This window comes from Staurois parvus, unplaced genomic scaffold, assembly GCF_062004578.1.
Source record: "Staurois parvus isolate SC_StPar_1 unplaced genomic scaffold, SC_StPar_1.0 ptg000402l, whole genome shotgun sequence".
Taxonomy (NCBI): Eukaryota; Metazoa; Chordata; class Amphibia; order Anura; family Ranidae; genus Staurois; species Staurois parvus.
The window spans coordinates 8,775,464-8,802,571 of NW_028318198.1; the positions used below are offsets into that span (position 1 = coordinate 8,775,464).

Below are 27,108 nucleotides of genomic sequence, written 5' to 3' on the forward strand. Positions count from 1 at the left end.
GGTACAAGCAGTCCGAATATCGACAGTTCAGCAGGAGCCAGCCAAAATTTGGACCATATGTACAGCTGTCATTCTGATAGAAGCTGGTCTAAGGACCAGCTTTTGTCAAAGGGACATGCTGCAAAACCAGCATCCGATAAGCGCGCACAGCCCATGAGTCGCTCTGTCAGAATACAAAGGCACAGTGGGAGAGATCGCTTCACTAACGTCACTTGTGTTAATACAGCGATTTCTCAGTTTTTTTATCGTTCAGCCTGCTGCGTTGAATGAAAAAAAAAAAACTGAATGTGTGTACCAGGCATAAGTATTTAGTTTAATCCATCTTTAAATGTGCTAAAAAATCAATTCTTTGATAGACTCATGCATTCTCAGTGGAGTATAGCAATAACACACAAATGTTAGGGTTGTCCAAGGGGCAGAAGAGGGACCTGATAAAGAACAAAAATCAGTAATACAGTCTGGAAAACAATGCGGAGGCTGACTCCAGAGGCAAACAAAAGACTTTACAGGTAGGCAGTAGCCTTAAAGTGATACTAAAGGCTTTTTTTAAAAAATAGCAAACATGTTATACTTACCAGCTCTGTGTAAGGATGTTTGCACAGAGAAGCTCTGATCCTCCTCTTCATTGTGTCCCGTTGGAGCTCTTGGCTACTCCCCCTGCCGAGTGCCTCCAGAACAAGCCGTTTGCTATGGGGGTGCTCATGCATGCTCACTCCCAAGCAGGGATGGACTGACAACTCATGGAGCCCTCGGGCAATAGGAAATCATGGGGCCCTTGTATCCTTGCCCACACTCAAACCACACCCAAAAAAGCCTATGAAAGGGCATCTCATGGGGTCCCCTACTGACCCTGGGCCCTCGGGCAGTGCACGGGTGCCCGAATGGTCAGTCCGCCCCTGCTCCCAAGCCCATAAGACGCACAGAATTGGGCTCATCCCCCCCCTCCTCACTGACTGTGATTGACAGCATCAAGAACTGTTGACTCCTGCTGCTGTCTCTGAGCAAGGCAGAGATCCGGGACAACAGCTGCTCTCTTGCACGACACTGGATCGGGATTGGGCTCAGGTAAATATTAGGGGAACTTCTGGGGGAGCTGCATACTGAGGGTTTTTTAGCTTCATGCATAGAATGCATGAAGTTAAAAAAAAAAAAACTTCCAGGCTTTACAACTACTTTAATAAATGCAAACCTTAAAGTTTCATGTCCTGGTGCCACATGGATGGGAAATGAAGGCAAATCTGCTCAAAGAAGTTGCAGAGATCAATTAAAAAATTTAAACTCCCCACTGTATTCAAAAATAAAAACATGATGGAGGTAACCTTTAAAGAACAGCTGTATATTTGGTAAAGTAGCCCCTTAAGCAAATATCCCCATCTCACTGAGTACAGCCCACTTGCTCAAATACGTACCTTCCTCCTTCATAAAGCATTCCTCATTGTGTGATGCTACCCAATGACACATAGCAAAAATGTTCCTGCCGGGTCTTCACTGCGGCCCCATTCATTTCTTTAGATAAGCCCAGGGGCGGACTGACAATTCATGGGGCCCCCCGGGCAATAGGGGATCATGGGGCCCCTATGTCCTTGCCCACACTCAAAAAAGCCTATAAAAAAGGTACCAGGGGCATTTCACGGGGGCCCCCTACTGACCCCAGGCCCTCTGGCAGTGCCCGAGTTTCCAAATGGTCAGTCCGCCCCTGGATAAGCCATACCCAAGGTTGCATCTAGTAGTCCAGCAGAGTATGGCTTACCCATAAAAATGAATGCGGCTCTGCCACGTATGCGCACTATAGATAGGACATTTTGTTGGAAAGACTTTGAGGCACCAGGCAGGGTAGCACAGCAAAACTGCTGGATTGCAGAGGAAGATAAATATTTAAACTGGTGGCCTGCACTCAATGGGGTGGGGGAATTACAATAAATGAAAATTGTACCAAAGGTACTGTTGTCCTTTACGTATTACTGTTTATGATAAACTCATCAGATCTTACAGTTTCTATGAGTTAGATTGAAAAACGCAAAGCTGTATAACCTTGGTGCCAAACCTGAATACACTTCTTTGCTGGTTTGAAGGCAATTAGCTAAGATCGATGTGAGCATATCACAAAAGAGCAGAATCAATCAGGTATTGACATGTATTTTAAACTAATACAACAGCAGTGATGGTACATGACGTTTATAATAATATATATAATACAGGACAAACCTAAATGAAAAATCACATATGTGTAAAAATGCTGATGGCTTGCCAATACACAGATTCATCATTGCATGGCTGTGACTGAGTAGTAAACTGTATTGGCTAACTTATTGCACTTCTGTTAATTCTTTGCCACACTACAGCAAACAACGCAATGAAGCTTGCTCCATCTGAGCTACAAATAATGAAAGGGTTCTTCCAATATTAAAAAAGACTGTCCCATTACATGTAATGCAAATATTGCAAATCAGCCCTGAGTGACCTGCCAAGCCAATGGTGTACATCCGTTTCATTCCTTCTTTCAACATCTCTCAGCACATCAATCCACCCACAGAACTTGCCCTCCTCACTATAACACCTGCCTCTCATTGATTTTCTGCACATTTGCTGGGAGATTCTAATTTGCTTGGTATCGATTTCAATAAAAGCATTTTGCTGATGAAATTAGGAGCGAGAGGGCCTTCTTTTTTTCCCTTTTTTTTTCTTTGTTCCTGAAGGACGAGCTCGTCTTTCTTGTCACCTCACTGGCATCTTCACCCTGACAGTTTTTTAATCTCTTTCCAAGACATGTCAAAACTCATCTCCAGCTACTTTACAAGAAAACCTCATAGCACCACTTTGTGTGTTGCTGAGTTTCCCCAGATGTCTATGATAGATCAGCGATACATTGAGCTGAAATCAAAACAAGGGAAATGGGTTTTTAAACATACCGTTTATCATATCAGTCAATGCAACCATCTGCTGTTACATTCTAATAAATAAGTAGAGAGTATCCAGCCTTTTTCTGGGTAGGTCAACCTCATGCATCTATTTCTGACCATGGTGGAAGTAATTTATCAACTTTGCAGGGAAGCGCAAAACAGGCGCAATGAGACAATTAGGAGACCGATTCTATATATATCTTACCTGTGTGTGTGTTAAAGGAAAAATTCACCTTTGACCCCAAAAAAATAAATGCACATTTTTTTCCAGGTAAAAACATTTGCTTTTTTGATTTTTGGTTGCAGGAGCCTGTAAACCAATGCATCAGCAATCAGCAGGTGGAACATATGACATGTTCCCAAAGGTGAACTTATCCTATAAACAAAACTTGCAAAGATCAAGTCCCATTATTGGATGGGGGCAAATACGTCTATGTATATTACATTTACATCTATGACCTAAACAAAAGGTCTTTATGTGTGTAGTGCTACCCCCGTAGGGGCTGCTCGATGATGCTTGTCCCCAGTGGGTTCCCTGACCTTGCAAGCCTCCTGACACCTTTTCACTCTGGGTTTAGACCAGGGGCGGACTGACAACTCATGGGGCCCCGGGCAATAGGGGATCATGGGGCCCCTGTGTCCTTGCCCAAACTCAAAAAAGCCTATGAAAAAGGTACCAGGGGCATCTCATGGGGCCCCCTACTGACCCCGAGCCCTCGAGCAGTGCCTGAGTTTCCAAATGGTCAGTCCGCCCCTGGTTCAGACATATTTCAATAGTAGGGAATAATAATGCAAGAGATAAAATTCTTTAGTAGCACTCAGAGCTTTTTTTTCTCAGAGAATAGTGCGGTACCCCCCCCCCCCAAATTCCAAGTCAGCCCTTGTCTCTGCTCCCTACCCACCTCTGAGTATTATTCCTTAGTTCCACCCCGTACGCACCTCCCAGTAGTGCCCCTTTTGGAGAAAATAACCAAGTATCATTTTGTGGATTAATTTGTATGGAATTTGTTAGTGATCACAAGAAAATCGGCATAATAGATCCCCTTCAGCCAGCAACAATACACCCCCAGCAACAATAGATCCCTCCCCAGGAACAATATTCCCCCCAGAAACAAAATACCCCTGCAGCAACAATAGATGTTCCACTAGCCAGTATTAACAGACCCTCCAGCAGCCAGCAATGATAGACCCCTCCCTCAACAGTAGATCCCTCCCAGCAACAATAGATCCCTCCTTCAAAAATAGCCCCCCCTCTCCAGTGACAATAGATACCAAGCGTTCCCTTATGTTCCCACTGAAAAAAACCCTGTTAACACCTCTATATTAGACTTGTGAAACAGAGCAGACCAAAGGAATAGTGGGTTTATGGTGCACAACCCAACTTAACGCATAAAAGCAGAACACTGATACAATATGAACAATCAATTGACAACATTTAACAGATTATACAGTCATGTAAGTAAGCATCAACTATTTAATTGCAACACCGGCAGTAAGAGGGGGGAGAGCATATGTGTTAACTTATCAACTCCCCCCAGGCCACTGGTGCTACAAGGGATATGCAGAGAATTATGTAAATGTATACTTTGCCATAAATATATGTAGGTACCCTAGTTTGAGTAACAATGGCCTTAGAAAGGAGGAGGTCCCTTTAGCTAGAGTTTGCAGCTTATGTTCTGTGTTTAAAGTTCTTGATATAGTAATCTTTGCTGACTTCTGCTAGCAATGGTGGGCCCATAAACATTAGTGAATACTGGTAATTCAGTTAAGTTAAACAGATACGCTGTGATACTGTTCAAAGCAATTGCAAAGTGAGGTGTAAAGGTGTTTGCATGCAGTGTCTCTAGACTGAGGACAGAAATGGGTTAGGCATCCACATGCTCACCAATCCTATGGATAGCATGGCCTTTTAGGAACAGCAGTTCTTGCACAGGCTCTTGACTGTTTGCAAAGAAGAGCAGCATTATCGCCTGACAGCCTGTCAGCAAGGCGAGCAGTGATGTCTATGTGAGGACCAGACAGTAACAGTTCCGATGCAGAGAAGACAGATGTGATCCCATTGTGGCAATTGGCATCATTGCTGTGCTGAACTGCTGAGCTGGGTCCCACAGCAGTTGGCCCTCAATCTTTCTCCTTAGTAGAACAGCAGTCCCCATGTGTCCAACTCTGAATCCCGCAACAAAAGAGCGAGGATGTCCCTTGCTATAGAATATATTTGCTTTCCCAGCATCTTTCTCATTCTCCAGCTCTTTGATGTGTGTAGTTCAAACAACACTCAGTAATATAGTATGTATTGACTATAGGACTACAGGTCCCAAGATCCTCTGCTGTCAGAAGAACTGGATCCACTCCACAGGAAGTGATGATGCTGTCCCAGTACTGGTCACTAGAGGGAAAAGGCATAATCACAGTCTCACCTGAAGGTGTCTGCATTGCATAATGATATAGCTGGCACCTAGATACATGTGTAAAGGTTAGCAGTCAACATGCTTCTCTCACTGCTCTCACTGCACTGCTCTGCAAGTAGGCGGTTGCAAAATTCCCAGAGACTTCAATGGGTCAACAATTAATTCTAGCAGGCTGCAGTTCAGTATTCTGGCATTAGATGTGTGCCAAGTCTTAAATTTTATGCATGAAGCTCTATGAGTACTTTGAATGAAAACTATTGTATAAGTATGTTATGGGAGGCCTTGGAATATGACCCTCCCAGGCAGTGCTTTCATTTACTGACAATGTAGCACCAGGCTAATATGGATCCTGAGCCTCCACTAAATGAGAGTTATAGCTTTTTTTCCTGATGTTTATACATTTTTAGTACTTAAAGCAAGCTTGGGCCCACAAGGGAGATTCCCCCTTGAGACTACATTATTCCTAGTTCCATTGTTCCACATCTATGTATGTTCAATAAAGCAATATTTTTATTTACCACTGTTGTAGTGCTTATAAAGTCCACCAAATGGCCCTTCATTCTTTTCCATTAGTTTGAATAGGACGTGGCACTTGGGAGCATTGTGCATATCCCCACAGCAATCACCCTGTGTTGGATATTATATCTCTACATTATTTCTAGGCAAAGCACTGATATCTCTTGCAGGAGGCATTCAGGTCCGGACTAGTTGCAGTTCTAAACTTTTTAAAGTGATTGTAAACTTTTTAAATTGAAATATCAAACATGTTATACTTACCTGCTCTGTGTAATGGTTTTGCACAGAGCAGCCCCCATTCTCCTCTTTTGAGCTCCACTCCCCTTCTGAGTGTCCCCACAGTGAGCATCTTGCTCTGAGGAACTTAAGCATGCTCACTCCCAAGCCCTGCCCTGTGTTTCCAGAAGCTGCATCTAAGCCAATGAAGAGCAAGAGAGTCTCGCATGCAGAAGATTTTTTACCTTCATGCACAGAATGTAGTAAGGTGAAAAACCTTCTTCCTTTACAACCACTTTAACTAAACTCAACTTAACAGTAGGACAGGCTCTTCTAGGAATTCCTAGATCTTTTTTCTTGTTTGACATGCGTTGCCCAGGTCACGTATCCTTGCTGCAAAAGCCAGTTATAGACTGGGGCAGTTGCCATTTTTTGTATTATTATAATCTTCTAGGAATTCCTACTGCAACTCAGTTAGCAGCCGCTGGGAGCATCACTCAGCACGACAACCACAAAACAGGAGGTTTGAATTATTCTCCATTTCAGCTTGACTTTAGGTGGACTGTTTAGGCCCACATGGCCTCCAGGTATGCATCCTACATACAGAGGAGTGATACCCTCTAGGCTTTGGTTCTAGAGCTGGGCCTCACAGAACACAAACACTACACAGAAATGCCATCAGGGATCACAGTTGAAAGACAGTTGCAGTCAGCTGTTACAGACTAGCAAATCCTGCTAAATAAGGGTCATGTCAGACAAAAGAATTACCGAACTTAGGCAACCACTTACAAACATGAAAATGTTTCCTTGCTGGTCTAGAATGCTATACAATATCACTTGTTAGTGAGGGACACTTTGGGGGAGGGACATCTTGCTGGTCAAGCCAATAAGGGAGCAACTCTATAGGAAAAGGTGTGGTCTCAGCGATCCTGTGGCTCATTAATTATTGTCAGCTATGTGGCTGATCATCTGACAGCCTAAGTAGTGACCTTATTTACACTAAATGTGCCCTTGCTTCTGTAGGTAGATTGCTTGCTCTAGATTTCCCAACCACAAGACATTGCTGGCACTGTGACTTGGTTTGTAAGATAAGATAACCATCCAGCTGTTGTGTGTTAGAGGTTGATATCAGTTATTATGATCATTTTCTATATGACGTGATCAGAAACAGAAACTGTTCAGTCTGCAGTTGTCCTGGAAAACCTGTTAAAATATCAGCTGCATTGCACATTGTGCTTTAAACTTTTCTTTTGCTAGCTGTTCTTGTAAACTTTACTGACAAATCAGATGTTTAGTATAAAGTTGAGTTTTCAAGTCTGAATGATTCCTAACCTCTTTTGAGTTCTTAGCTGAGCGGCAGACTTTGAAATCTGGAAACATCAGCCTCTTAAGGAAAAATACGTTATTTTAGCTCCTCTGTTGCATTCACTGGAATTTATCAACTCGGTTGAAAGTGGATTTTTAGCTAACAGAATCATCTTATTCAAACATCAATTCAGAATTTTCTCTGTTATTTTGCTCTTCCGTGAATTCAACTTCACATGCTTTTAGTGTTTCATATGAACAATAAAGCCACTGAAAGGCTCTTGTGCCACCTTCTAAAGAGTCACTGAGGTCAAATAACTCACAGCTAGGAAACGTTAAAGTTTGTCTCCAGGAAAATTACTAAATACAGAAAGAAATAAAGTACATACAGTATATGTTTACTGGTTTACCTGTGGATGGAACTGAAGTCTTGTGATTTATACCTACAGTTGTGTCCAAAATTATTCAACCCCCAATGCTGTAAAGGGGTTTAGGGACTATAGTGTACATTTGGAATTGTATTCAGAATCAAATCCTACAAGGACGTTGTAACTACCCAAATGCAACTAAAATGACATCAATTGTTTATGTAATACAGTAGTAAATGGTTCTTATGTGGTTTCTTCATTGCCACAATTATTCAACCCCTTAAAGACTACCACTCTGAAGAACAGAGGTTCATACAGGTGCTTTCCATCAGGTATTGAAAACACCTGTGGATGTCACCGAGCAGCAATCAAGCATAATAAGCACCAATTAGGCAGCTTTAAAATGACTGTGATACTCAGCTCCTTCTAGACATTTACTGGTGTGGTTACAAACATGGTGAAGGCAAGAGAATGGTCCAGGAAGACAAGAGAAGAGGTGATTTCTCTTCACAGGAAGGGCAATGGCTATAAGAAGATTGCAAAGATGTTAAACATACCAAGAGACACCTTAGGAAGCATCATTCGCAAATTCAAGGCAAAGGGCACTGTTGAAACGCTACCTGGTCGTGGCAGAAAGAAGATGCTGACTTCGACTGCTGTGCGCTACCTGAAGCGTAGAGTGGAGAGAAGTCCCCGTGTGACTGCTGAGGAACTGAGAAAAGATTTGTCAGATGTGGGTACAGAAGTTTCAGCCCAGACAATAAGACGCACACTGCGTAATGAAGGCCTCCGTGCCAGAACTCCCAGGCGTACCCCCTTGCTGTCTCCAAAGAATAAGAAGAGTCGACTGCAGTATGCCAAAAGCCATGTGGACAAACCACAAAAGTTGTGGGATAGTGTTCTGTGGACTGATGAAACAAAATTAGAACTGTTTGGGCCCATGGATCAACGCTATGTTTGGAGGAGGAAGAACAAGGCCTATGATGAAAAGAACACCTTGCCTACTGTGAAGCATGGTGGAGGGTCAATCATGCTTTGGGGCTGTTTTGCTTCTGCAGGTACAGGGAAGCTTCAGCGTGTGCAAGGTACCATGAATTCTCTTCAGTACCAGGAGATATTGGATGGAAACGTGATGCAGTCCGTCACACACCTGAGGCTTGGGAGACGTTGGACCTTTCAACAGGACAATGATCCCAAGCATACCTCCAAGTCCACTAGAGCATGGTTGCAGAGGAAAGGCTGGAACATTTTGGAGTGGCCATCGCAGTCACCAGACTTAAATCCGATTGAGAACCTCTGGTGGGACTTAAAGAAAGCAGTTGCAGTGCGCAAGCCTAAGAATGTGACTGAACTGGAGGCCTTTGCCCATGAAGAATGGGCGAAGATACCCGTAGATCGCTGCAAGACACTTGTGTCAAGCTATGCTTCACGTTTAAAAGCTGTTATAACTGTAAAAGGATGCTGTACTAAGTACTAAGATTGAATGTCACTTGGGGGTTGAATAAAACTGATAATGCTGTGAGCACAGAAAAGACATTTGTGGTTATTTCATTATAACTGTTATGTTATATTTGTCTGACCTACAAGTGCCTCTTTAATGTAAATGTAAGCAAGATGACTGAATGATCAAAAGCAATGTCAAACTGGCCAAAACACTCAATTTCAGTGGGGGTTGAATAATTTTGGACACAACTGTATGTTGCACTGCACGTCCAGGAAGACCACCCTGCTGTCTCCTGATCCAGCTATACTATATCCTGGTTCACCTTTGCTGCATTCTGGATAATCTTCTAATTGAGCAGAAATGATGAAAATGATGTTGTTTTCAAGCTGGAGTTGTGGAAGTAGCAAAGGAAGTTGCATTGCGTAACCAGGGAACAAATGTGTCACGTGTCTCTCTGTCAGATGTGACAGTAACAAATGCAAATCTATTGACAAGTTAAACAGTAAACATATATTTACTGCATATCAGCGGTATGTTTAGATATTTAGCCAGAGATCTGCTTGAAAGAAGGATAGGAAAATCTCTGGAACAAACTCTTAATGTGGTTGTAAATCTCAGACATGAAATATGAACAAAGCATATCTGTGATGGACTGCCTGACATTCTGACTGGGTATCTCCACCAAACTACAGCTTCTTTCGCTCTGGAACCAGAATATAACAAGTTTACCCCAGGCATCAAACAGAATCAATGTTGGAGTAAACCAGGACTGCCTTTATTAACAAACAGCACTGCATTTATACACAAAAATATTCCCTCTAGACAGGTAGGGCACACATTACAAGTCCCAGGAGAAAATTACAGTACATGAACAAACACAAAAAACAATGTATTCCTTCCTGGCACCTAGAAGTCTGGACGCTGGAGGTGATCAAAGTGAGAGCTTATCACCTAAGCCTAATTACAGCAACCAATAGTTGCTGCCAGGAAACCTGTAACAGAAAATAAAGTTTCTTAATCCAACATTTGCTGGAAATCACCCCTGCATATAACACGTTGCTCCAGGATATTAGTTCCATTATGCACGGTATGCTGAGGGGTCTCAGAAACAGTCCCTCCAGCCCTAATTGCATGGAAAGGGTAGCTAGTATAATTCACGACCAGCCAGGTACCCAGGGAAGGGATATAAAGGTTCCTTGTAACCCCAAGGAGGGGGTCTCCTTAGTCCTGGGTCCATAGTCTGTGGGAAGGAGGCTGGCCCCCAGGCCCCTCTGGGAGCCCAAGTCATGGTGGTTTACATGTAAATATCCCTCTATAGTGTGCAGTTGTCAAAGTTAAGAGCACTAAGTGTCATTTCTGTCTGCTGCCCCATTCCTTTACTATCTGCATGAGTCACTTCTGAAGATCCAGCAGATTGACAGCCTCAACACTGTTCTTGTGAGCTGTGTGGAGGGAGGTGTGTCCCCTTCCTCCAATCACCTCTCAGAGCTCTCCTCACTGAGCTCTGCAGAGGGTAGCTTCAGCTCTCCGCTCCCCTTTTTCTGATTTTTTAGACAGGCTTTATAAATTCAGCACTTTGAACAGATGTGGAGAACAGAAGACGGCAGATAAACAGGTACAACTGATGTAGGAGGATTTGTTTAATCTACATGTATCACCTGAGGCCAGTCACTTCACTGTGTATACAGTATGTAAGGGTTTACAACCACTTTAAAGAAGTCTCAATAAAGGCAGGAGATTAATGCCATAGATCCTACACAAAGCAGTGTTTCTCAACTAGGCTGTTTTCTTCACTTTTTGGTAATTGCAGAGATGTATTCATTTTAAAAGAACTATACTAATTATTTCATCTGTGATTATGTGATAAGGACTGAAAAAGCTTGACAGTTCTCTCCTCAACTGCCTTTACTCCATCACTATGATGGACTCTTTCTTTGGCCTATATACAGTATGTATGTGTGAGGTGAAGCTAAGGGGGGATCTGGGTAAGCTTTGTCCCTGCAAAGAAGTGTAGCTTTGCGTTCAGAATATCGAGCATTCAAATTTATGTGCTTTTACTGCACTTCATACCTGGTAGCAGCTTACTTTGTTTAAAATAGATTCACTTTAAGTGAATCTACAATATATTCAGATGTTAACATAAAGCTGTACTGTTTTGCAATGATAAATAGTAATATCAGGACTGAAATACTTGCCGTGTGTGTGTATAGGGAAGTATAAATACAAAACAGTCCCAATGGATGTCAAAGCACTTTAATGCTGGAGCAAATGCATCCATATGTGTTGTGTTGCTTTGCATTGGATTGATTTGAGCTACTTTAAAATTCCAAGCCTGTGTACATTATTTCACTGGGAATGCTACATAAATCCATGTCAAGCATAGAGTTCGGCTCACCTTTTAACAGGTGGACAATCTAAACGGCCCAAAGAATGATTGAAAAAGTTTACATCTAAGCAATGCACCATTTAATGTGTTTAATATATGGACCAAATTACCCTAGATACATGAGGGGGGGAGGGTATTGCTAAAACCGGAGAGGGCAAAATCTGGTGCAGCTCTTCATAAAAACCAATCAGCTTCCAGGTTTTATTGTCAAAGCTTAATCAATCAAAGGTAGAAGCTGATTGGCTACCATACACAGCTGCACCAGATTCTGAGTGCTCCAGTTTTAGTAAATCTTCCCCATAGTGGGTTCATGAAGGGCGTATGTAATCATACTGGAGTAAAACCTTTAACCTTCCTACCCATGGGTTTGGAGTATGGGATCACATTTTAGAGCACCTAGAATGACAAGTCATAGGATGCACTTTTTATTTTATAATTATTATTCAGAATGTTTATAGCACCAACAGTTTGTGTAGCACTTTACAATAAGAAGAGACAGTATTGTTAAAATACAAATCTAGACAAAAGGGTTAGAAAGGCCCTGCTCTTGAGAGCTTACAATCTAAAAAGGAGTACAGTATGTGGGGATGAGTTGATGAAGAAAGAAAAGTTCAGTTGTAAGGCAGTGGTAGGACATGTGAGTGCTGATACATTCTATTCCTGGCAAAGCATGGGTCAGTGAGAAGCATACAACCACCTTATCTTTCCTTCATTTTTAAGCACATATTTAAGTACCTTGGATTAAAGAAAAAAAAAAAAGATTGTTACTAATATGAGTTTTTGAAGGTGTCTATTAGACATGTGCACACCATAAATTTTTACTTCGTTTCAGATGCATTTGTTCATTGAAAAATTATGTTTCATCATATTCGTTATGGTGAATCGATTAGTTTTCAGAATTTGTTTGCGACCGAGAGGCTACATAATTGCGTACCCAAATTAAACAAAAGTTTGCTGAAAGCGCACGCCCCACGCAATCCCTGCACAGTTATCACGCATCGCTACTTGTGATTGGGAGCTTTCTGATCATGTGACCACTTTGAAGGCCAATCACGGAAGTCAAATGACCCAAAACCCCGCCTCCCTGCATCAGAAAAAACCCTTAACCACTTGCCGTCCACCTGCTGTTTATAAACGGCAGGATGATGGCACTCCAGGGGCTGGTTGCTGTTCATAAACGGCACCTGCATTTTCTAGCTGTGCGCGCTCCCTGGGAGCGTGCAGCACCGCGATCCGGTGCCCGCTGTGTCCTCCGGACACAGTGGAACACCGATCGTCGGACGGGACCTCAGTGCAAGGTCACGATCATGTGATCACTTGTTGGCCAATCAGTGATCACATGCAGAGTAGTAAGCAAGATGTCACTTCATTGCTTACTACCAGGGGCGGACTGACCATTTGGAAACTCGGGCACTGCCCGAGGGCCCAGGGTCAGTAGGGAGCCCCATGAGATGCCACTGGTACCTTTTTCATAGGCTTTTTGAGTTTGGGCAAGGACACAGGGGCCCCATGATCCCCTATTGCCCGGGGGCCCCATGAGTTGTCAGTCCGCCCCTGCTTACTACGTGTGCAATCTGTGAATGATCACAGAGGTCACATGGTATAAGGCTATTCACAACAGCCTTGTACCATGTGACAAGCTGTGACCAATCACAGCTCACACAGTAGTTCTCAATGGCTGCAAGAATGCAACTAGAGAGAAGGCGAAATTATTGCTTTTACAGCCTTTATGGGTGTAAAAGCAATCAGTGTAAAAAAAAAAAAATCTTTATCACCCCCCACAAGTAGTACAGGTCCACGATGGTGACACTGTACTGCTAGGGTGACAGTATATATATAAAAAAAACAATAATAATATAAAAAAATAAAAAAAAGTTTAAAAATGATAATTTTTGGTTATAAACTAATTTGGGTTATTTTTTTTTTTACTAAAAAGATAACGGAATAAATTTTGGCCAAGATTTATGATGAAATACTATTTATTTGCAACATTTAATAAGAAAAACACTTTTTTCAAAATTTTGGGACTTTTTCATTTACATAGCAAAAAAAATAAAAATCCCAGTGGTGAATAAATACCACCAAAATAAAGCTTTATCTATCTCAAAAAATGCTAAAAAATTGATATGGGTACAGTGTTGCATAACCGCGCAATTGTTGTTCAAAGTGTGATAGTGCTGAAAGCTGAAAATTGGCCTGGACAGGAAGGGGGTGAAAGTGTCCAGACTTGAAGTGGTTAAGGGCCGGGAGGCCCTTGAAATAATTGAATTAATTTCCCCATGGCCCAAACTACTATTGCATCATATGATGTGCATTCAGAGATTTGTTCATATACGAATCTCCTAAAATCACATTTTCGTCCTGAAAATCGATTTATGAAACGCACATGCCTAGTGTCTATGATATGTACCCAACAAGTATACATTTTTTATACTTAAATATATTTACAAATGTAAAAATCTTTTTTTACATTTTTGATGGAGTGGCGAAGCATTTGAACCCCTGTCAGGTTTTTATGTTCTGTTCTACTGTGGAGATTCACTCACTATTTTGTTGTTTTAAAATTACCAAAAGAAACATTTTTTGTTCAAATCCTCCTTTCTAGTCCAACTGATAAATCCCCAAAGCTGCTTGTTTTATACCATGACTGTGATATATAAACTGTTTCTGGACTGTCTACAATACAAACCTTGAAAGGTTACTCTAATGGCCCAGTCAGAGCCTGTGAACCTTTGAGGTGCCTCTAAAAAGGGATTATACCAATTTACGGATAACAGGGTTCAGTCTTCCACCTACTCATCAAATTTGTATTACAGTTTGTAACCCCGCTGGGGAGATTTGCCCTTTTTTGTTTTGTCCTGTGACCATTGTCAATGAGGCTAGAAATAATGGGAAATCCAAACGTTATGGTTATCACTGAAACAAGATTAGAGAGGAAATCTTTCAACAGGGACATCTGTTCTGGTGATAGCTGCCTAAATGGGAATTTCCCTCACTTTAGAGAGATTTCCTTTCATTTTGTATTGTGTCCTTGGAACGGGAAGTGAAGAGAAATCTTCTCAATGAACACAGAGAGTAAGATAAACTGATAAGGACTTTAACCATTCTCTATTCTGCCCAAAACGTAACATGGCCTTTGATCGCTTAGTTCTCAGTCTTCGAGGCAGTGGGAGACTGATGCAGTGTCAGACCAATGCTGCATCCACCATACAGAAATACAGAAAATACCTGTTAATCTTGCCGAAAATGTAATGTCATTGTCAGTTCCTGTGAACTGAAAAGAAAGCACAAACATATTTATCTTTCTACTAGTGTGACTACGAGTCCCATCATAACAGCATGTAATGGAGATGCCAGCATGTTTGGGGTCCTGCCTGTGTGACAACTATGGTTCCCCCCATGAATAGCATGGAGAAATGAGTGTAGCCAAGAAGGAGTAGGAAGTATGTTACTCTCAGGATTAGAGAGTGCAAAAATAGGGGGAAGTCCTGAAAACAGAAAACCAATGCAGTCACTATATTTAGAGACTGGAAATCTCAATATATTACATTTTTGGTTTTGGTTTAGATACACTTTAAGTGGTGCCTTTATTTAAATCAACCTAAATATTTATATGCGCTCTAAGGATTTCTTGCTATATCCTGCTCAAATTTAGTTATGCACAGCTTTGTGAGAGTTAAATTATTTTGTTTGTTTTGCTTTTAAAAATCAGTATTGTTTGAGTAATACTACCTCCCTGTTGGTATATATGTACGGGAAAAATAAAATGCCATTGTTTAATAAAAAATATAATGGAAGATTCACGTAAGGATCAATATGCTGTCTCTGTTCTTTTTAACACAATTTATTTATAACTGCATCTTGTAAATAAAGCATCAGGAGCAGAATCTGCTTGTTCTGGCTCCTCTTGAGAGAGCTAATTGCCACTGATCTTTTTAAGGCAGCCATGCAATGCTGAAACTTCAATTTGGTTACAGGAGGAGGAGGATCCTTTGGCTTGAGTTTATTATAGTGATACATTTGCAGTGACTTTAAAGTGTATAGGACAGGCTTTCTTCTATGGATTGTTGGCAAATAAAATATTTATATTTTTTCTTATATAGATATAAGATTTTTGTATGGATTTTGTTTTCTTCTGTTCAGTCTTTTACAAAGTTAACATCCTTGGCTTAGAGCAGAGTTAAAGGAGAAAGGGTTATGGATTGATGGGTCATCATTTTATATATTCTAGAAAAAGGAACTCTTCATGTAATATGGGTTAGCCTGTGCAGAATCTGAGCCCAGATTACACAACTAGGATAGGAGGTCAATAGAAGTAAAGAAATGGGTCAGTGTGGTATCAAACAACTACTGCCACCATACAAGGAAAGGATTACTTAAGTGCCAGGCCCAGATGTACAGAATATACTGTATGGACAGGAATGATAATCTCATCACTGTATCAATGTACTGTGGACGGGTGGCAGCTACAGGACCAGCAACATACCTGTACGTCGCTAGTCTTCTGCCAACACAGGGGCGAACTGCCCCCCCCATCTCCGTTTGTCCGCTGTGTCCACCAGACACAGCGTAATGAGAATCCCGGTAATCAGAACCCGTGATCATGTGATCACTATGCAATCACAATGACAACATATTGTAGCTTTTATGAATCAATCTGATTCATAAATGCTTTGCTTCTGTTCCCGGGGAGCTGTGATTGGGCCACAGCTCTCACATGACACATGAGGCCAATCACAGAACCCTGTACCATGCGACCAGCTGGAACCAATCACGGATCACATGACACTTCAAAGCAAGCTTTGCGTTGCAGAGCAATGATCTTCATTGCTCATGCAATGCAAAGTGTAAAAAAAAAAAGTCCCTGAGAACTCCAGAGAGTAGTACAAAATTACTATGGTAACATTGCACTACTGTGATTAAAGTATTTTTTTAAAGAAAATAGTAAAAAAAAAAAGAAAAATAACGTTTATAAAAAAAGAAAGTTTAAAAAAATTGCGAACATTTTTTTTTTAACTACTTGCTGCCACCCACCAACAATGTGCGGGCAAGCGGCGGCTTTACATCACTTTCTATTTCCGGGTGTGCGCCCCCTGCTGCCCCCTATGCTGTCCAGGGAGAGAAGAACGACCACAGCACTGAGTAAAACCACTATATTTTACACATATGTTAGATTAGCACATTTAACTCTTTAATCGCCCCTATTAACCCTTTGATCACCCCGTCACCCAGCCAGTGCCATTAGTACAGTGTCAATATATACAATTTTTCAGTGATTACTGTATTTCTGCCACTAGCAACATCAAATAGTGTCAGGGTCAGTCCCTCCCTGCCAGGGTCAGCTAGCGTTATATTGCCTGCACACTATCGCACTCATGCTATAGGTCGCTGATCACCGCCATTACTAGTATAGTGTTTGTACAGATTAATATATTGTACACGAACAGAACTATACTATTACCTCCTTTGTATAGTGTCCCTAAAAATGCAGTGTTAGCAGCAGTGGAGTATTTAGTTTATGTGCTGCCCTAGGCAACTCAAAAACTGTGCGCCCCCCCCCCCACCCCTTTCCCAGTGAGAGAGAGGTTGCATGGTGACAGTAGCAACTATGGTGTGAAAGGTGGTGACAAAGAATGGGTGTATACAGTGTATTATGGGGGGTGATGGGGGAGTCATAGCTGTACGAAGGGTATGATGGGTATAAGCAGGAATAGTGGGGTATGATGGGTGGTGAGAGGTGCAGGAGGGTTTATGTGATTGGTGTATGCAGAGTATGGTAGGGTGGGATCTATGAGATATGCTGGCAGGATATGTTGGGGTGTGATGGGTGTAATAGGGAGTGTTGGGTGATGTCAGGTCTCTGCAGGGAGTGGATGGGTGTATGCAGTGTATGGTGGGATGTAAATTCCCTCCGACGCACAGACTGAACCCCCCCAGAGTGATTTCCCTCCCCCCACAGAGACTGCCCATATACACTGATTCCCCCCCTTACAGACTGCCTCCATATAAACTGATTGACCCCCCCAACAGACTGCCCCCATATACACTGACCCCCAAACAGGCTGACCCCATATACACTGACCCCCCCCCAACAGGCTGCCCACATATACACTGATCCCCCCAAGCACAGACTAGACCCATATACACTGATCCCCGCCCCCCACAGACTGCCCCCATATACACTGATCCCCCACAGACTGACCCCATATACACTGATTCCCCCCACAGACTGCCCCCATATACACTGATCCCCCCACAGACTGCCCCCATATACACTGACCCCCCCCAACAAGCTGACCCCATATACACTGACCCCCCCAACAGGCTGCCCACATATACACTGATTTCCCCCCCAAGCACAGACTAGCCCCATATACACTGATCCCCCCCCCCAAGCACAGGCTAGCCCCACATACACTGATTCCCCCCACACGCACAGACTAGCCCCATATACAATGATCCCCCCCCAAGCACAGACTAGCCCCATATACACTGATTCCCCCCACAAGCACAGACTAGACACACACATACAAAGTTTTTGTTTGGGTACAGCATTGCATGACCACACACTTACCAGTTGAAATAGCGCAGTGCCGAATAGCAAAAAATGGCCTAGTCATTAAGGAGGTGTGAATCTTCCAGAAGGCAAGTGGGTAAAGTGTAAGTCCAGCCAGACTTTTTTTCTTTTACTTTATAGGGCTATTAGGGGTTCCATTAGGGAGCTTTACCATAACTTCTTGTCATCCTACTAATGTTTTAGCAGGCAGGAAGTAAGGGATACTTTTCATAGCAACAAAGAAATAATATACTTTTCCTTAGTAGAGTAGGGGATAGCTAGAACCCTCTGTTAGATTTTTCATCTGGAAGGTCAGATACAAGATTTTGAAGACTTTGTTCAGTAACTGAACTCAATTTTTTATTCCATTCCTTGATATATCTATCACTGTTCAAGTGGAAGGTAAGTTAAAAACTAACCTCTATTCTAAACCTTGGTAGGTACCAAGATAGAAACACCTTAATGAAATTTACACATGCCCATTCCAGGCATGTCCACAAATCTTTCAGTATCATAATTTATGAGAGTTTTTCATATCTGCAGTGAATCAGATAATCATGATAATCAGGCAGATAGAATGAAACAAAAAAAATTGAATGGGGATATCCCATGGATATAATTGAAAGGGATCTGACTATTGCAGCTCAGAAAACGGATTCCCAGGGATCCAAACTGTGATAAAATTCCATTTACACGGGTTCATCATTTTCTTTCTGGCAGTGTCAAAAAATGCTGATCAAGTTGATAAAATATAAAAAGTGCATGTACAATTTCTGAGAGGAAGGCTGCTACAGGTGTTGCAACTGAAACATCTTCACTGGCCTTATATGTGGTTCTTTTTTTGCCCGCACACACAGATATGATATACAGGAATATCTTAACTCTAACACTGATTGCTGCACTTACATTTTTATATGCCCCTCTTCCCTTGTATATGTGGGAAAAAAACACCCATAACCAATTAATCCTGACAATTGAATCGAAGAAACCAATTAATCCTGACAAACCTGTACATTTTGTACAGGCACACCACTGACTTACAGTCTTAGGGGTATGGTGGTAGATTATGTGTCACCATCTATCTTTTTGCCTGTTTGATCCAGCAAATAGTGTTCTGTTAGAATGGTGTGCTCCTTATTATGCCCCATCGTTTGATGGAAATGAAAATTATCAACCCACAGAGGACTGAATTCAAAGACACCCCAAAAATCAAAGTGAAAAAATTATGCAGCAGGCTAGTCCATTTTGCTGAAATTTCATTGCAGCAACTCAAAATTATACAAAGTAGTTTGTATGGCCCCCACGTGCTTGTATGCATGCCTGACAACATCGGGGCATGCTCCTAATGAGACGATGGATAGTGTCCTGGGGTATTTCCTCCCAGATCTGGACCAGAGCATCATTGAGCTCCTGGACAGTCTGAGATGCAACCTGGCGGCATCGGATGGACTGAAACATTCTATCCCAGAGGTCTTCTATTGGCTTTAGGTCAGGTGAGCATGGGGGCCATTCAGTGGTATCAATTCCTTCATCCTTCAGGAACTGCCTGCATACTCTTGCCGCATGAGGCTGGGCAATGTTGTGCACCAGGAGGAACCCAGGACCCACTGCACCAACATAGGGTCTGACAATGGGTCCAAGGATTTCATCCCGATACCTAATGGCAGTCAAGGTGCCATTGTCTAGCCTGTAGAGGTATGTGCATCCCTCCATGGATATGCCTCCCCAGACCATCACCGACCCACCACCAAAATGGTCATGCTGAATGATGTGACAGGCAGCATAGCGTTCTCCACAGCTTCTCCAGAACCTTTCATGTCTGTCACATGTGCTCAGGGTGAACCTGCTCTCATCTGTGAAAAGCACAGGGTGTCAGTGACGTACCTGCCAATTTTGGTGTTCAATGGCAAATGCCAATCTAGCTTTATGGTCCTGGGCAGTGAGCACTGGGCCCACTACAGAACGTTGGGCCCTCAGGCTACCCTCATGAAGTCTGTTTCTGATTATTTGGCCAGAGACATTCACACCAGTGTTCTGCTGGAGGTAATTTTGTAGGGCTCTGGCAATGCTCATCCTGATCCTCCTTGCACAAAGGAGCAGATACTGGTCCTGCTGATGTATTAAGGACCTTCTACGGCCCTGTCCAGCTCTCCTAGAGTAACTGCCTGTCTCCTGGAATCTCCTCCAAGCTCTTGAGACTATGCTGGGAGACACAGCAAACCTTCTGGCAATGGCACATATTGATGTGCCATCCTGGATGAGTTGGACTGCCTGTGCAACCTCTGTAGGGTCCAGGTATCACCTCATTCTACCAGTAGTGACACTGACCCTATCCAAATGCAAAACTGGTGAAAAACAGTCAGAAAAGATCAGTAGGGAAAAAAATGTCAGTGGTCTCCACTTGTAAAACCATTCCTGCTTTGGGGGTCATCTCACTGTTGCCCATCTAGTGCATCTGTTGTAAATTTCATTAACACCAAAGCAGCTGAAACTGATTAACAACCCCCTCTGCTACTTAACTGATCAGATCAATATCCCAGGAGTTTAATTGACTTGATGCTATACTCTGATTAAAAAGTGTTCCCTTAATTTTTTTGAGCAGTGTATTGCAACATTACTGCACTAAAATCTTAAGGTTCACTGGTTGAGTGTTGGTTTTCATTTAAAACATTTTTCTGCCTTTATTGTTTCTCTGTTGTAGATTTCCCTTGCTTTCTGTGTTGACAAGAAGTGAGGGTACACATCCAGGATGGCAATAAAACATACAACGTAGATAATTCTAATCCTAACTTACTCTACCTATTCCTACAAAAAAGGTTAAATATACTGGAAGACTGTATGTGTATATATATATATATATATATATATAAAATTATTTTTTTTGTGCATAGGAAAAGGAAACTTTATGTGGTTTCCACAGCTGGGCTCATTCGAAGCCATGTCAAGCAGCACAATACTTAGTAGTGGCCCCAGAATAGCATTTGGATCACACTGAGGGTCTCAGTCAGCCTCTTTGTTTCAAAACTGTAGCCCTCTTTTTACTAAAGTACTTATAACACTACATTATTTCCATAATGGCACTGGAGTAAAAGATTTGCATAACGTCTTCAAATTATTATAAAAATAATTTTTAGCATGTTCTTTTTAGAAATGAATTCAAGGTGATGGCCATAGTGATGAATAAAGCAAAAAACAGACTAAACACCAGTACAGTAATTTGCATCTTCTTCTACTAGTAGAACCACTTGCATGACTCTTGACATTCATTAAAATTTCCAAAATGCTCTTCATACTTATCAATAAAAGTAATGATATATACACATAAAAAGTGTATGGCAAGTTTATTATCAATAACATTTTAGTATGGTAATGATGGGCTTTATTGTAATTGTATTTATCTTTTTGCCATCTCAAAATACTCTGTTATATTCCTGTATCTTGTTAGAGGTTAACACCTTTTGGTTTTGGTATTTTCAGGGTAATCCATACATGTGCAACAATGAATGTGATGCCAGCACAAAGGAACTTGCGCACCCTCCTGAACTTATGTTTGATGCTGAGGGAAGAAACCCCAGCACCTTTTGGCAATCTGTGACTTGGAAGAACTACCCTGCTCCTCTACAGATCAATATTACGTTGTCCTGGGGCAAGACCATAGAACTCACCCAAAACATTGCTATTACCTTTGAGTCTGGCCGACCTGAGAAAATGATCTTGGAAAAATCTCTGGACTACGGCTTAACGTGGCAGCCCTACCAGTTTTATGCTGCTGATTGTCTGGATGCATTTAGGATGGAGCCCAAATCTGTGAAAGACTTGACTTCAAGTACCGTCCTAGACATAATATGTACAGAAGAGTATTCTACTGGATATGCAGCACATACCAAAACCATATCTTTTGAGATTAAAGATCGTTTTGCAATATTTGCTGGACCCCGATTGCATAACATGGCATCACTCTACAGCCAACTGGACACCACCAAAAACCTGCGAGATTTCTTCACGGTGACAGACTTAAGGATTAGGCTTCTTAAACCTGCTACAGGAGCCACGTTTGTTGATGAAAGAAACCTGGAAAGATATTTCTATGCTATATCTGATATCAAGATCCATGGGAGGTAGGAACATACACTTTAAAAAAAAAATAAGGCACCTTTGTGTTTTCTTTATGATAATGGTTACTGGTATAATAGGCTACTGTAGATTCTGTAAAGTTATCATATCAAGCAACTTTTAAAATGCTGAAGGAAATATTATCTTTTAGAATTTTATTTTCATCAAGACTAAGAAACATTTGACTTACCATCTGTAGGTAGTGTGTTTGCCAACTTGTTTTACCCAGCAACAGGAACTACTAGGTTCTCCGGGAATGCGTTTCTTAATTTTAAAGGCAATTAAAATTAATGGAATACATGACCTTAGTGTTTAAGAAAATTGGCAATTATGTACTCTGTGGTAGATGTTATATGTACAATGCTGTGGAAAGCTATTTACCTCCTTCCCGTGCTGTTAACAGTTTAAGTATCTGAAGAATTATACTGCACAGAAATGCCCCAAATCACGCCTGGTTAAAATTAACAGCTGACTTGGCACTTTAATTAAGTTAGTTTAAGACTTGTGTCACATAAGCAATTAGGTATGTAGTGCGTAACGTTAAGTATGTCTGCCCCTGCTGAAATGGTTAGAAATGAATGGGCATCCCAATCTCCTGTGACATGTGAGTGAAGGACAATAGTCTACTCCCAAGTAGCTATATTCAGTGTTTTAGGGAATGTATCACAGGGAGAGAACTACCTACTTTATCCTGCACCAGTATCCTCAACAAGTGGTAGACATGGCAGAATTCAAACTGCTCACCTGATATTTTTTTTATTGAGGACAACAATATATTTCCGTGCCAAGAAAATTACATAATACTACTGGTATATTTTTCTCTCTCTACCCTCATACATGTATAATAGAGCAGGCAAATGTTTCTTTTTTATAAGTCTGCAAAAATAAACAAAAAAGAATATGGGGGAAATATTTCCCGGCTCTGTAGTTCCATTGCTAGTCTCTACTTTTGGACAGTAAATTCTCAATGTGAATATGATGCAAAAGGTATTATTAAAGAGTTTGTTCATATTTTCACAAAACATGAACTGACTCACTACATCCTCCCAACATTTTTTTTCACAGCTCACGCTAGCTGATATAGCGGTACACTCTTCTGTACATTTCTTTTTTCCGGAATGCTATCCTGAAGCATAGAGGACTTAGAAAGATTCTCATGTGCCAGCGTGATCACATGCCAGCTGACCATTGTGAGCATTATGATGCTACATGTCTTCCAGGCTGTGCACTACATTTTTCAGATACCTGGACTGCTACATCGGTTGGTGTGGACTGTAAAAAATATTTATCAAAGGAGATGAATGCAACAGGGACCAGGGGTGTGTAGTGAGTTAGTTCACTTTTTCAATTTTTGTAAAAAGGTGAATTAACCCCCTTTCACCTGTAAAATAAAGCTGTAAATGTTAACCTTTAATGGTGCCCATACTGCTGAATGTTGTTCTTTTTATGATTTCTCATCCCCTGGTCCACTGGGAAACCAATACTTTCAGGAGTATTGATCTCCTGGGTCCTGGGTACAGTGAGGGACCACATTGCAAGAATTCCCATTCTCTTCCTCATGGTGACAAAATGTATTATGAGTACAACAGACAATCTATACTTTTAATAGAAAATTAAAGTAAAACTATAGGCATTTGTTTTCATTATGGATAGAGTAAGGGAAGGTTATAACCCCTATTAGTTTGGGGGGGTTGCCATCTGTGTCCCATTGGGGAGATTTCCATTCACTTCCTGTCACTTAGTCAAAACAGGAAGTGAGAGAAAATCCCTGCAAATTAACGGAATCCCTTGGGGCCACCAGAACTAGTGTCCCCACTGGAAGATTTCCCATCTATTGCATTTATATTATTATTTTTTTAATGTAATATTTTATCACCAAGTGTAATAAAATGTTGTAATTTTAACAGCTGTATACACCTGGTTCATTCTTGGTACCTTTTAAGTCCCGTTTCCCTTGCAATCCTGAATGTTGTCCACTATTACTTTTTGAGGACAACCCAAAATTTCTGATTATCTTTTACTTTTACTTTCACTTTCACTGATAATGGTCACCAGGACAAATGGGTGAATGGGTGAATCACCCTAATGGGGGAACAGACAGCAATAAAACTTACGTGTTTTAATCCATCACCACTCTATTCAAAACAAAAAAAGCTTTGCATTTACCCGGTGTGTTTTTTGGAAAGGGTCAGGGACGTTTTGAATACAAAAAGTTATTTTTGGTTCTATAGACTTCAATGGAAACACTGCAGAAAAGCATGTATTGCGTTTTTGCTGCGTTTTGTGTTTTAAATCTGCCTAGCAACAAGAGAAATTAAAAAAAATTAAAAAAAGTAAACCTGATCAATAAAATCTATAGAAAGCTATACCATGTAACTTTGATGGATGTTTTTAATCTTTTTTTAAATTTTCAGCTTTCAATAAAATAACACCTGGAGATCCTGCCGTAAATGTCTTTGCTCACACACATGTTGTTATGAGTGACAACTATCACACAACTGTGCTCCTATATTGTCACCCTGTCACATGCACCCCTAGTGGGGACTACAAGTAACCATGCCAACACACATTGCTCAGGTATAGTCCATTGATACAAATATCAGAAATCTGCTCCAGAGAATGCTGAAATAAGATCATGTAGAGAGTAAATGACAGAAAGGCTAGCTGAAATTATCTACACCAAAATGCAAAAAGGATGAAAAAAAGAAAAAACTATTTTCTATAAAAAAAAAAGCCAATTATTTATGGTACACAGTGCTTTACCAAACTAAATGTAATCCAGTTGCGGCTTTTATGTACTTTATTTTGTCACAATAGGTGTGGATTACATGGCATTATAGAAGATGCATTTTAAGGAAAAAAAGATATGTACAAACACTGTGCACATTACTTTAGTTATAAATAGATAGATATGGATTATCTGTCTTTTATGTAATGTTTCACACTATGGAAGAGAAGTTGAACTCCTCAAAATGGGTTGGTGTTTTAATAAAAGTTACTTGTTACGCTGGTACTGCACCACTCTAGTCTTTATTCCCTTTGGACCATCAATCAGCTGCTCACGCAGCAGGAAGGTAAGCAACTGAAGATCGATTCCCCACAAAAATGATCAGCCTCTCGAGTTCTTTCCTCTGATGAACAAGATTTTAAGAAAGCAAGCAAATCTTCATGTGTCACTAAGTGTTCACAACAGCGAAATGTAGTGGAAAGTTGTTTTTAATTACAAGACTTAAAATTGAGGTAAACTCAATCAGTAAAAGCTTATATTAAAGTAATATTAAGGGGTGATTTTTTTTTTAAATAGCAAACATGTTATACTTACCTGATCTGTGAAGTTTTTTTGCACAGAGCAGACCCGATCCTTCCCTTCCTGAGTTCCCGGCTGGCCCTCCTGGCCTCTCCCTCCTGCCGAAGGCTCGCTCCCGAGCTACTGCTCTGTCTGTCTATTCACACAGAGAGTGCGGCTCAGCCTTGCCCCTGCTCTCTCCTCATTGGCTCACTGGCTGTGATTGACAGTAGAGGGAGCCAATGGTTCCCACTGCTGTCTCAGCCAATGAGGAGGGAGGGACTCCAGAGAGCCGCTGCTCTCGTGCACATCACTGGATCAAGATGGGGCTCAGGTAAGTATTGGGAGGGTTGGGGGGCTGCTGCATGCAGAAGTAAAAAACCTTGAGCTTTTACAATCACTTTAACTGTTATGACGTTAATGTAATTTCAAAAATATTTTTCAAGGCTTTTATACAAACTAGTACCTGGTGATATTGTCATGAAAGCTTGATTGGGCACTTGGGGATTGTTGTCATTCTGTCACATGGCTTCCTATGGAAACTGCACCTTGCTGTTTTGGCATAAATTAAACAGACATGGTCCGCTGCTATCACCATCGGGAAACCTACCCGGACTGGAGGGAAGGAGGTTGCAGGAGATCAGCAGCACTGAGATGCAACCATGGATGAAAAAATGTTATTCAAAAAGAAAAACAATTGTTTATAAAACACAGCGCAAACTAGATGTCATTCATATAGAGTTTACATCTACTTTCTATCATTCACACTGATGCAGTTCGTTTGACCACACCCCAGTGTACCCTCAGATTTGGTGTCGGTTAGCTGCAGTTTCCCATAGAGTTCTATTATGTCCCATAGTTTTGGTGCACTTTCTGAAAAAAAATCCAAAACTCCAGCAGGCAGGGCTTTTGGAGTACTTTCAGAAAGCGCACTAAAACTGTAGGACATAATAGAAAACAATGGGAAAGCACATCTAACCCACACCAAATCCACTGGTACACTGCGCTACACCTTTGGTGCCTTCAAACAACATTGCACCAGAGTCAATGTGACCCTAATTTGGAACTCCAGGCAAACTGTTACACACTCAGGTGAATACATCAATATTTACTGTTTTTCCTGCCAACGAATGTGTGATTTGGCCAACTATTCCTGTGATTTGTAATGAGCTTGGGTATGTTCAGACTAAGATTGAAACCCACGTGTGCAAGCTGATCAGGAAGCTGTCATCTGACAAAGGTTCAGATCCTAGTATGAATACGCCCAAGCTCTTCACTGCTTGTGATATATACATCTCTGCTAGGCCATGTTTTCATCTGCCTGGCTGTGCTGTGCAGAAAGTGTGTAGTAATTACAACGTTGGCTGTACAGGATTGGGAAATCACAAGGATGGCTGTACAGGATTGATAGCTCTTTGCCTAATGATTCTGTGACTTTAAGAAATGAAAACATTCCTACTGCTTCAGAAAACTATGCATGCTCTCCTCTCCTATATCTAAAGTGGAACTGAAGGCATTTTATAAAAACTAGTGAGTAGGTAGGCCATGTATTGCAGAAGAGATGTGCAATGTCTCTTATGCAATAAAATACACCTGCTTGACTGCTTGTA

The 27,108-nt window shown here is 41.4% G+C and overlaps 1 protein-coding gene across 8 annotated transcripts in view; it reads left to right on the forward strand.

The window, feature by feature from the left end:
• The window catches only part of NTNG1 (netrin G1), a 379,145-nt gene that overhangs the window by 145,375 nt on the left and 206,662 nt on the right, over window positions 1-27,108 (forward strand). For all 8 annotated transcript variants that reach the window (XM_089686609.1, XM_089686611.1, XM_089686610.1 and 5 more), the window contains one exon: window positions 21,577-22,217. In XM_089686609.1, the coding sequence (XP_089542735.1) occupies window positions 21,577-22,217 (641 nt within the window). The remainder of the gene's footprint in view (window positions 1-21,576; window positions 22,218-27,108) is intronic.